The sequence below is a fragment of the Marmota flaviventris genome, chromosome 1 (genome assembly GCF_047511675.1).
Source record: "Marmota flaviventris isolate mMarFla1 chromosome 1, mMarFla1.hap1, whole genome shotgun sequence".
NCBI classification, from domain to species: Eukaryota; Metazoa; Chordata; class Mammalia; order Rodentia; family Sciuridae; genus Marmota; species Marmota flaviventris.
The window spans coordinates 59,470,889-59,483,240 of NC_092498.1; the positions used below are offsets into that span (position 1 = coordinate 59,470,889).

Genomic DNA, 12,352 nt, shown 5'->3' on the forward strand with positions numbered 1-12,352 from the left:
TTAAAGGGATTATTTTTATGAGGAAAGTGCTATTTATTGTCTACTAAAAGCTTTTTACTTCGAAAAGAAAAAAAAAAAAAAGAGAAAAAATTCTTAAAAGCAAAAAAGGCTAGCCTTGTTAGTGAGACCACAACCATTAACTAAACGATACCAACTTTAGAATGTAGTTAACTGCTCAGGAGACATTTATTGAATTTTATTTGTAGATTCAACATGTACATGGAAAGAGCATGGGCTTGGCATCTGATCAACTTGGGTTGCTAGATTTTTGACTTAATGCAAGCTACTAAACTCTGTGAACCTCTGTTACATCATTTATATGTAATTTGAGGATACTGATATCTACCTTGTAGAAATATTGTGAAGATTAATGAGACTATATGCTCACACATATACGTAATATATCAAGTGCTTGGCACATAGTAAATGCTTAATAATTGATAAAGGATACAATTATGTGTGTTACTCAGTGTACCCATGGTTTGAATTAGGAAGGCTGTGTTTTGGGAGATTATTACCTTTAGGGTTGTATGTGTGTGTGTTACTGGGGATGGAACCCAGGGCCTCATACATGCTAGGAAAGCCCTCTACCCCTTAGCAGCAATCCAGCTCAAACTTTTAGTGTTTTTATAGCTCCCCTAAACTTCCCAGTTATGGCAGATATATCAGTTAAGATTAGTTTGAGGCAGGTTAAAAGATTGCTCAAATATGTTTTCTCCTCTGAAGAGAAGTGCGGAGTTAGTACAGGCTTAGTCTGGTGGACCCTCAGGTCCTTCCATGTCTCCTCTATGCCATTGCAACAATGTGGCTAAAGATGGCTACCAGTAGCAAGATCTGGAGGAATCAGGAGTTCCTGCCTTTTCTTTAAGGAAACTCCTGGAAGTGCTATATATGACTTGTGCTGGGAACACACTGGTCAGTGTCACCAACATGGCCATCCCTCACTGGAAGGCTGGGGAGTGTAGTCACTGTCCCTGAGGAGAAAGAGGAGACTAGATTTTTTATGATAGGCACCTTCTAGTCTTTGCTACTCTATAACCACGTCACCACCACAGAATCCACTCACTCAGCTCTGACTTTTCAGTGAGTGGGGATGCTCTTTGTTGACTTTTGTGCCTCTGACCTTCAGTTACTTTTGCTTCTCCTATTATTTGATTCCCTACAGGTGATTTAAAAAAAAGAAAGAAAGAAAGAAAGAAAGAAAGAACTATACCTCCATGAAGAGCGATAGGGAGTTTGAACTCCTGTTCTTCATTTGTTCATTCTGTGAATATTTGTTGAACACTTGTGCACAGGTTGTGATGGGTTGTTATACACAGCGTGAATCATTACTGGTTGTATTCCCTCCCTTCTCCCCTCCTTTCCTCTCTCCCTTCCTTCTTGGCTTCCTGGGAGCACAGAGTAGAATTGACTCTGATGGATTGGGTACAAGTCTGTGACCTGTCACTTTGTATATAGCAAGGTAGTCTTCCTAGTCCTAGTGCTGTGTAGCAGTCTCAGTATGCCACCTCTTTAGATTTGAGTGTGGGACAGGTAGGAAGATTAGCTTTATGGTGGGCGGCTGGCAGACTAGCATAAATTGTAGGGTACCAGAAAGTCTCGTTGACTTTCCTACTTTGTGCTGATGACTTAAAAACACAGTAGTGGTTCGTATTCCTGCCTGTATGTCAGAATCTTCCACAGAACTTTTAAAAACTCCCCGAGGATCACCTCACACCCCAGCCCCGCCACATTTTCATTCAGTAGACTCAGGTGTAGTTTAAAGAGCTCCACAGATAATTTTGATGTACAGCCAGCATCAAGAGTCACAGGCTTAAGACTTTGTATCTAGTTGGCTAAGAAATATTCTTCTATAGGGAGGAATATTAGTCGCATATGGAGATCAGATCCTTCCCTGACAAGCAGTTTTCACTGCAGAGAGGAGGTGGGAGGAGCTCTGAGGTTAGTATCTATGGCTTGGTTAGGAAGGGTAAGACACTGAAATGCCTTAGGGACAAATTTAGTTACATATGATTTATCTGGAGCTGATCTTTCTTGCCTTTTTATCTCTTCCTATTGGGGAAAATTTTCCTTTGAGTAAAAGAACTACCTTAACTGGGGCTTTAAGCACTGGGGAAAGTGCTGGGTACTTGTGGTCAGCATTAGTATTTAGTTTGCAATTTTTGCTCCTGAGGGCAGTGAGGGGAGATAAAGAGAGGTGGGGTAGAGTGGATGATTATTTTCAGAAACAGAAGACTATCAGTGATTATGAGAGTCTCCTGGTGAACCAGGAGGGCTGGTGAGGCCACAGGAGCTATGGGGTTGGTTAGAAATCTCATGGAATTGTTCTTTTCTGTTTGTTTTAAGATTTGTGTGAGTTTCAGGAAGACCAGGCCTTCTCTTATTCAAATATAAGAACAAAAAACACATTCCACAGTTTGTTCCATTGCTTTTATCCCATATACCTCATTAGTGTAGAAATTTTAAATGGTATACGTATCCCATTAACATTTATTAAATAGTGTTTGTAGTGTGGTAAAACAATGGTTTTTATAATCATTGAGGACTTGTATGCACCAGATACTGAGCTAAGATATATGAAACTAGGGCTTAGAAGGGAAGACAAGGGGAACAGTTAGAAATATTTATTTTAAAAAAATTTTAATCCCTGTGCCCTTTTCCTGGTAATGTGGTTTTTCTTGATAACTGAGTCAAGCACATTTTAATTATGTTCATTTTTAATATGCTTTTATAATTTACTACATACTTCCTGCAGTTCTTAAATAGAGGATACTGAATTGAACTCAGGGGTCACAAAGTCCTTTGAACCTCAGGATTCCATTAGTTGACCTTTGGGGCTGCCTCCAGGCCTACTCTGTGCTAAGGAGGCAGGAGATGGTAAGCGGGAGTCTGGCCCCAGGGAGGACCCCAGGCCTTGTTTCCTTGTAAAAGCCCCCACTGTCAGCTTTGTTTTTTCTCATTTACCCTTTGCTCACAAAGGATGGGCCAGGCATGACATCTAGAGCAGAATAACAAGTTTGCCCTTTTGGCAATTCATTCAGGCTCAAGTAACCTCTCTAGTTACTTTTTCTTTTGGTCTTCCTCTCTGTTGACATCAGGGGCCCTTTAACTTGTTGACCACATTCAGAAGATTATGTGCCTCTTCGGTGTCACTGACACTCTGGATCACAGAACTGATTATGTCAGGGCAAACCACTCAGCAGAGGAGGAGGAGGGTTCCTGGCTGTCCTGAGGATTTGGGCCAATGGGTTTTGAAAAAATGTCTTATTCTAGCATTATGACTTATTATGCCACTTTTTTATTATTCAGAGCCAACCCTTCTAGAAATATGATAGTAAGCCACAATCTGTGAGGTTGCTTATGATTTTTTCCCCTACAGGACTTTGAATTCCTGGAGGTCAAAGGCTCCATATTCTCCACAGCACCCCGAGAGCTAGAACTTAAATAAAGTAGACATTTGAACAATGTTTGTTAAACATGACTTTACAATGATTTAAGTAGGGGCACTCACAAATTGTCAGATTCTTATGTATACAGTTGAAAGTGTACTGGATGTTTGTATCAAATATCATTTCATGCCCTGAATAACCTCCTGGTCTACCTGATACACCCGTGAAATGACACTTTTTTTTTTTTTTTCCCAGTAGATAACGTTGCTGTTCTTAGGTGAAAATACTTTGCTTATCCCTTGCCAGTTCAGTGTGGGGCAAGTGGCAGGACCTGAGCTACTGTCACAGGAACTTCCTTTGAGGGAGTGGAAACTGGAGGGGACAGGTGTTGCGTGGCCTACGCTGACTTTTGGTGCAGCCAAAGGTTGTTAGAATCTAAGAAGTGGAAGGGGCCTTAGCCTTAGCCCAGGCCTCTCCATTTTTTTTTTTTTTTTTAGGTGGACACAATATCTTTACTTTACATTTATGTGGTGCTGAGAATTTAACTCAGTGCTTCTCGCATGCTAGGCAAGTGGGCTACCACTTGAGCCACATCCCCAGCCCCGGGCCTCTCCTTTTATAGATAAGTGAAAGTGAGTCTCCGATACATAAGTGACTTTTTAAAGGCTACTGAAATCAGTAGAATAAGAGTTGGAGCCAAAACAGCCAAAGAAAGAGTTAAACTGTGCACTGGTTTTCTCTTTCATTATCCTTTCTCTCCAGTACCTAGAAAGACACTTATTGTTTCATTCTTTTCCTCATGGGTCATGCTTTATACAGGAAGCTTTTCTTTTGCATAATTAATTAATACAAAGTCAGCAGAGAGAAAGAATACCACATTTTGGAAGCATATTTTTTTTTGTTAATTCTTGGATTAGGAATAGTGAATGAGCATTTAAAGATCATCTAGCATATTTGGTATATATTTTCAAGCTCTGTAGGCATCAATTTTGTCTTCTTTCCTCCCCATCTTCCCCCAGATTTTTCAACTACACAGTTCTGCATGTTATTTCAGTATTATTGATTATACCCAAAATGAATGTACAATTTGTGTTTGGTGTTATTTTTGAGGCATTAAAGAGGGAATAACTGTGTCATCTCATTAAACATTTTATGTACATTTTCTAAATTTTCCATAATATGACATTTTAATTTGATTATCCTAAGGATTTCACTTGTATACTGTTAATAGTATTTTTAAAAAGACTTTGTTCTTAAGCTTGTTGTTTACTTTGTGTTATAACAATCTTAGAACAATTTAGGAAAAACTTCTTTTTTTTTTAATAAATCTTTTTTTTAATGCCTCTGCTTTTATTTATTTATTTTTATGTGGTGCTGAGGATCGAACCCAGGGCCTCCCACACACTAGGCGAGTGCTCTACCGCTGAGCCATAACCCCAGCCCCGGAAAAACTTCTGATTGTAGTTGAAGCACCTAGAGTGTTGATATATTTTGGTGACTTTTAAAAATCTGTTGAGAGCCTGCAAAATATGACTTTTAGTTTAATGTATTGAATTTTATCTAATAACTATGAATTTTCAAAGCCTTTGGTGATTTGTGGTCAAAGAGCATTTGTTAGCCTTGATTACTTTTTGAAAGAAAATGGGTTCTCAAATTTGTATCCTAAAGAATTGAATTGTATTTAGCATTCATTCTTTTCTAAACTCTCTATTGAGTCTAATAAGCTTTTGGTTAGTTAGCATTTTCATTGTGAATTATTTGTCTCAAGTAATTTTTTGTCTTATAGATGAATATGGCATGAGGCCAATTTAAAGTTTCTTTTAAATAATGGGAAATACTGTAATTTTTTACAAGAGATAAAGAAACATACTTTTATAGTCTTGTTATATAAAATTATTAAGGAAGAAAAATGGAAAAATTTTAGTAACCTCAGTTTTTCTTTGTGTGTGTGGGTGGTACTGGGTATTGAACCCAGGGCACTCTACCTCTGAGCTACATCTCCATTCCGTTTTTTTTTTTGAGACAGGGTCTTACTGAGTTGCCCAGGCTGACCTTGAACTTGCTTTCTCCTGCCTCAGGCTTCTGATGAACTGTGATTATAGGTGTGTACCACTCTGCCTGGTTATGTTTTTAAATCTATCTATAATTCTAGAATATCTTTCACCTGAAAACAACTCACATGGATCAGAAAGTTCTGTTTACCATGTTTTCTTTACTCTCCTACTGAACATAAGTAGTGGTAAAGATAACAATTGGTGTATTTTGTAGCACCTTGAATCACTAACCCAGTCCTTCAAGAAGATATTTAGAGGTTATCATCTTTATTTAACAGATGAGTAAGCCCAAGTTCAGAGAGGTTGAGTTTATCCCCCCAAGCTAACACCTCTAGATAATAGTAGAACTGGAGTCCTGTTTCTTCCCTCCCAACTAATGTTCTTTTCACTCTTGTGAAGATAAATCTGTTGGTGAGGTATATTGAGTTATATTATATATATATGTGTGTTGAACTATGTACTGTGCATGGACATTTATTCTGATTTTTTTTTGGCGGGGTGAGTGGTAGTGGTGGTACTGGGGATTGAATTCAGAGGCACTCGGCCACTGAGCCACATCCCTAGCCCAATTTTGTATTTTATTTAGAGACAGGGTCTCACTGAGTTGCTTAGCACTTCGCCATTGCTGAGGTTGACTTTGAACTCACTGGTGATTCTCCCTAGAGAATCTCAGCCTCCCCATCTGACTGGATTACAGGCAGGTGCCACTGTGCCCGGCTCTGATATAATTTTTACTCAATAATTGTTGTACAAGTTGTTATAACTTTTGTTTAGTGTACTCCTTGGCACTGTATAATAAACTTTCTATTTGTTTTCCTTTAGCTTCTTAGCAAACTGGTTAAATTAATAAAGTGAGGTAAAAATGAAATTCGGGGTAAACAATGCAGAACTTTCTTGGTTTGTGGATGTTTGTGTCTGCCTCCCTCAGCAAGTTCTCCCTTTCATTGTCCAGTGTGTTTCCCATGCTTGGACATACCTGCCTCCCACCAGTTCTTTCAGTGTCTGTGGGGTCTTACATGATGTCTGGTGGAAAGTGAGAGATGGGAAGAGTTCCATTTTACTCTACTGAAGCCCTCGGCAGACGTTTCAGTGAACTGCAGTGGTTTTGTTAGCTATGTTATCTTGCAGTGTGGTCAAAGGATCCTTTTCTAGCTGAGTGCAGTGGTGCATGCCTATAGTCCCAGCTATTTGGGAGGTTGATGTGGGAGGATCACTTGAGCTCAGGAGTTTGAGGCCAAACTGGGTGACATAGTAAGAGCTTGTCTCAAAACAAAAACAACAACAAAAAAGGAAACTTCTCTTTGATAAAAATAAGGAAAGAAAATACAGAATTCTAAATTTAATATTATTCTATCAGATATCTGAAAATACAGTTCTGAATACTTCTCAAATTTAATGTCAGTGTCTTGATTGTTCTGTAAATGGATGGTCACTCAATTAGGATTTATTGAATGTCTATTCTAGGAATGCTGATTTGCTACTTTATAATTTATGGATATGTTGAAATCCCAAACATGTTGTACTGTTATGATTTTTTTCTTTAACTTTTTCATTAACTTTTAAATGATAAAGCAGTACATTCAATTCTAGGGAGTTGGCAAGTCTTAAATGTCAAAGAAAGAAAGCATGAAACATTTGCTTTTTTAATAGAGAATTCTTGTTTTTGGAAAGCATTTTGCCCATGTGTGCAGTTATTGAAGTAAAATATTTGTACTTGGCTGACTTCTCTTCACCAAATGTCACAGTCCAGACCCCTTTTTGGTTAAAGACCCAGGGGTTGAGTCCTTATGCAATTTAATAGGCAACTAATATTCAAAGAAATGTAGAGAATGTGCTTGATAATTACTGGATGGAATTTATGTTGTCCTTTTTATAATAAATTGTCCTTTTTATAATAAAGTTGGTTAGTTACTATCAGGAGCATACATACAACTCATTCTTCTACTAGTTTTTATGTCATCTTACCTTTGGTGTTTATAGGTGGTATTACAGATGGTGAGGGTGTTGATCTATCCACTAACAGAGTGACCACAAGACTGATGTTGGTGAGCAGACCTCTATGACCTGGCTCTCAGGTTCCCTATGTCTCTGTGGGCGGAAGTTCAGTTCGTTACTGAGGCACATGTTGGCAGAGCTTGTCCTTCTGCACATTCACTGAATGGACTTCTTCTGGCAGAACCAGTCTAGATTGTCAGGGTTCAGGGTTCTACGTGCTTCTGCTCCTTTCCATTATTTCACTTACGAAGCATGGTGTGAAATGGTGCTTTGTGGTATCATATTTGTGTTGCCTGACATGTGTCTTAGTAATACATAATCTGTGAATATCCATTTTTACACACTCCCTCTTCCTGTCCTACAGATATTAAAAAGTCATATGCAAAGGCCCCATGATGGCATTTGGTGCCCCTAAGGGAGGAGCACTATGCATCTGAGAAAGTAAGATCATGGCTGTGTGTTTAGAGCAGAGGTGGGGAGGGCAGGGCCAGAAACCCAGACCCTTGTGAGCCATCTTACTGACCTTTGGTTGCTAAGCAGAAGGGACCCTTTGGACGTTTTTTCCTTTTGGGTTTGTTGTTTGTGTCAGATTTGTCTTTGTAAAGTCATCCCCGAAGACAATTTTGTGTGGATTTCTGCAGGGAGGATGGGAAGGTGGTGAGAGAGGATAGTCATTTGGTATGGGGACCTGTTTCCATGGAGTGGATGGGATGTAAGAAAATGGAAGTAGCAGGAATAAACAGTTTTGAAAAACCATGTTATTTTGGGAAAAAACAGATCACTGAACCCATGTTGCTCTCCTGTTTTACTCTCCAGGCTTTCAAGCAGGTTCCTTATGTCTCTGGGCTGTTCTCAATTCACTACCCCCAAAGCAGGCTGGCTCCCAGGGTAATGTATGTCTGCTGGGCGGGTCAGTGAGTAACATTCTTTTGGATTTTTTTTTTTTTTTTTTTTTGATACTAAAGATTGAACCCAGAGGTGCTCTACCACTGAGCTACATCCCCAGCCTTTTTTTTTTAAATTTTGAGACAGGGTCTTGCTAAGTTGCTAAGGCTGGCCTTGAGCTTGTGATCCTCCTGCCTTAGTCTTCCAAGTCACTGGGCTTACAGGTATGTGCCACCACACCTGGCCATCCTCTTGGATTCTTGCATCTCCATGATCTGAAAGTGACTGGGTCAGAAATCCAACTTGATCAGTGAGGCTGCCATTTCTGACCCCTCCCACTCTATAATGCACCCCCACCACCTGCTCTACAAAGAGTCCAAAAATTCATGACCATCTGAATACTCTCAAGATTTACTGACTCAACTTCTTGACTCTTGCATTTATTCTGTTTTTTTTTTTTATTTCCTGTCACTACCTCGTTGTCTTTCAACTAGGCTATTTACTTCTGAGTGCTTCAATTAAAGAAATGGGGATTATAATATCTACCTTGAGGGTTTGGACTTAATTATAACCCAAGAAAAGGGATTCTGTGGGAGCTGAGATACCTCACTCAGATCCCTTTAAAATTCTCACAGTAATTAAAGAATTTAGATGTCTGGCCAGTTAACAGGGTTAGAGAAAAAGGAATTGGCATTGTATGTGTCAAACACTTTATGTACATTATATCAGTTAATCCTTTGAAACCTCCACAAATAGGCAGGCATTTTACAGGTGAGAAAATGGAGAATTAGAAAGGTTAAGTTATTTGTCCAAGATATATAGCTTGTTAGGCACTTGCTCAGATGTTAGGCATTCCTGCAGGCAGCAGTGAGTGTTTTAGCTTTTGGTTGCTGTGGTTTCTTTTCTTCATGGTGATTATTCCCCAGGCTATAGACTATTTACTCTAAAGTTTGGGAAAAAAAGTTTTGGTTTAGCATACATGTACTTTCTGGGGTTTGTGTTCTTTCCCTTTTTCTGCTGGGCAGTATTTCTATTTAATCCCCATTGAAGCCACAAAAATAATAATTGACTTTCTGTTACTGTGCTTATTTTCGTAGGGTTATAAAGTGTATTATATGTATGTATTGTAGGTAAACCAACTAAGCAGAAAGCAAATGTTTGTTTAACAGAAGAGGAAAGAAATGATATTCATGGCAGATTAAATTCATATTCTTTTTTTTTAAAGAGAGAGAGAGAGAGAGAGAGAGAGAGAGAGAGAATTTTTTAAATATTTATTTTTCAGTTTTGGGTGACACAACATCTTTATTTTATTTTATGTGGTGCTGAGGATCGAACCCAGCGCCCCACGCATACCAGGCGAACGCGCTACTGCTTGAGCCACATCTCCAGCCCCAAATTCATACTCTTAATACATTTGTCACTGTGTGATATATCTGTAGTCTTGAATAGTTCACATTCAGGGATTTCAGTGCCTTGAGTCAAGTAGTCAGTAGTGGTAGATGTAGTAGCCGTAAGGACAAAGTCATTGACAATAGTCAACATTGAGCTGTTGCCAAGTGTATGTGTCACTCTGTCTCCAAATGCTTTACTTGTTTTACCTGCTCAGTAACCCTGAGGGCAGGTAACATTTTAATCCCTATTTTATAGTTGAGGAAATAAAGGAACAGAGAGGTAGAAAACTTGTCCACAGTCACGTAGTTAGAATACATACTACACCAAGTTGGCAGTTCTGAGTCTGAATTAATTCAGATTTATATTGTTAATCAGTTAAATATATTATTGAAATATATGTCAATGTGTTATCTCCTTTCCTGGGACTTGACTCAACTCCAAGGGTGTTGGTATCAGGTTATTTCAGCATAAAAATTCCTAGGCCAAGTGGGGTTATGTGTGTTATGGTGTAGATATGAGATGACCCCCAAAAGCTATGACTTAGACAATGTAAGAAGGTTTAGAATTGAAGTGATTGCAATAGCTAAATTATGGAACCAACCTAGATACCCTTCAGTAGATGAATGGATAGGGAAACTTTGGTATATATACATAATGGAATATTACTAAGAATTAAAAGAGAATAAAATCATGGCATTTGCAGGTAAATGGATGAAGTTGGAGAATATAATGCTAAGTGAAGCAAGCCAATCCCCAAAAAACAAAGGCTGAAAGTTTTCTTTGATATGAGGGTGCAGCCTCATAAAAGCGACTGGGGGTGGAGCATGGGAGGAATGGAGGAACTTTAGATAGGGCAAAGGGGAGGGAGGGGAAAGGAAGGTGCTAGGGGGCAGGAATGATGGTGGAATGAGTTAGACTTCATTACCCTAAGTACATGTATAAGACATGAATGGTGTGAAATTACTTTGTGTACAACCAGTGTCTTGAAAAATTGTGCTAAATATGAAATGAATTGCATTCTGCCATCATGTATAACAAATCAGAATTAAAAAAAAAAAAAAAGATCTGAAGTGGTTGGGTTACTAGAGCCTTAACCTAATCAGTCCATCAATTCACTTGAATGGATTAAGGGATTGGTAGCCATAGATAGGTAGGGTATGGCTGGAGGAGGTAGGTTGTGGTGGGTGTGCCTTTGGGGTTAATATTTTGTCCCTGGTGAGCTGAGACCTTTCTCTGCTTCTTGGTGGCCATGTTCTGAACTGCTTTCCACGGTCACTACTTTCACCGTGACTTTCTGCCTTACCTCAGGCTCTGAGGAATGGAGTTGGCCATCTGTGGACTGAAACCTCTGAAACTGTGAGCTCCAAATAAACTTTTCCTCCTTTAAAATGGTTCTTATCAGGTCTTTTGATCACAGCAGCAAAAAAGCTGACTCAAACAGTAAGTCACTTTAATTACTGAGGTGTCCTAAAGCAATCCTTACTATGCATTATTAAAAACAATATTTCAAAAATTTAGATATGAAAACATTATAGACTCATGAAGGTGCTTTAATTTAATCGAAAGAATGTCATTGAAATGGCAGATTTCATATATTTAAAAGCTGGCTGGGAAATATGTTGCTTTTAGATTCTAGCAGAGAAGAGATTTTTGAAAGGTTTGTTAGGTTAATAGGTAAGGTGAACATCTTTTCTATTTGGCAAGCAGAAATATTGGATTCTAAAACCATTTCACAGGAAGAAAGTGTGAGTTAATAACAACATAATATTTTTATAATTTAGGACATTTTTTTTTTTGTGGTGCTGGGGCTTGAACCCAGGACTTTGTGCATGCGCGAAGCAAGCACTCTATCAACTGAGATGTATCCCCAGCCCAGTTTGGGGAATTTTTATTGACTAAGAATAATACTGTGTAATGTGTTTTAATGCTTTTATGTTAAAACTCCTCCCCTCTTTTTTTTTCTTCTCTTAAGTTCTTCACCAAAGGACATGGATGAAAGTGAAAGCAGCCAGTCCCTGATGACAAGCAGCCAGTATCCTAAAGAAGCAGTAAGAAAACGCCAAAATTCAGCTCCGAATTCTGGAGGAAATAATTTTTCTAGGAAAAGCTTCAAGCTGGATTACAGACTAGAGGAAGATGTAACTAAGTCAAAAAAAGGAAAAGATGGTAGATTTGTTAACCCTTGGCCAACATGGAAAAACCTCTCTATTTCAAATGTTCTCAGATGGCTGATAATGGAGAAGGATCACAGCAGTGTTCCATGTTCCAAAGAGGTAGCACTTGTCTTTTCAAAGTCCTTTGTACTCTTAATTCATATATTACTAAGCTTTGCTATGAGTGGTACACTCAAGTTAGTTAATTGCTCTATCCTATGATAAGGTAGAGTGCTAGGTTTTGGGCGAACAAAGTAAATAGCGTAACCTGTGCTCACAGGTTCCTAGTTCAGCAGGAGAGTACACATGGATAATCACCTCTGATCTGGAGTGCTTTAGAGGTATAGCAAAGAAAGTGATTAATTTTGACTTAGTGGGGTTAGATAGGACTTCACTGAAGAGATGTCTGTTTGCCCTGGGCCTAAATAACTAAGAAGTCTTTTGACAGTGGTTTTCCAGGTAGAGGGTGGCAAGAACAAGATCA

At 38.8% G+C, this 12,352-nt stretch overlaps 1 protein-coding gene across 2 annotated transcripts in view; it reads left to right on the plus strand.

The window, feature by feature from the left end:
* Napepld (N-acyl phosphatidylethanolamine phospholipase D) overlaps positions 1 to 12,352 on the plus strand; it is a 38,722-nt gene that overhangs the window by 4,875 nt on the left and 21,495 nt on the right. For both annotated transcript variants that reach the window (XM_071613346.1, XM_027926281.2), the window contains exon 2: positions 11,688 to 11,988. In XM_071613346.1, coding sequence (XP_071469447.1) covers positions 11,688 to 11,988 — 301 coding nt within the window. The remainder of the gene's footprint in view (positions 1 to 11,687; positions 11,989 to 12,352) is intronic.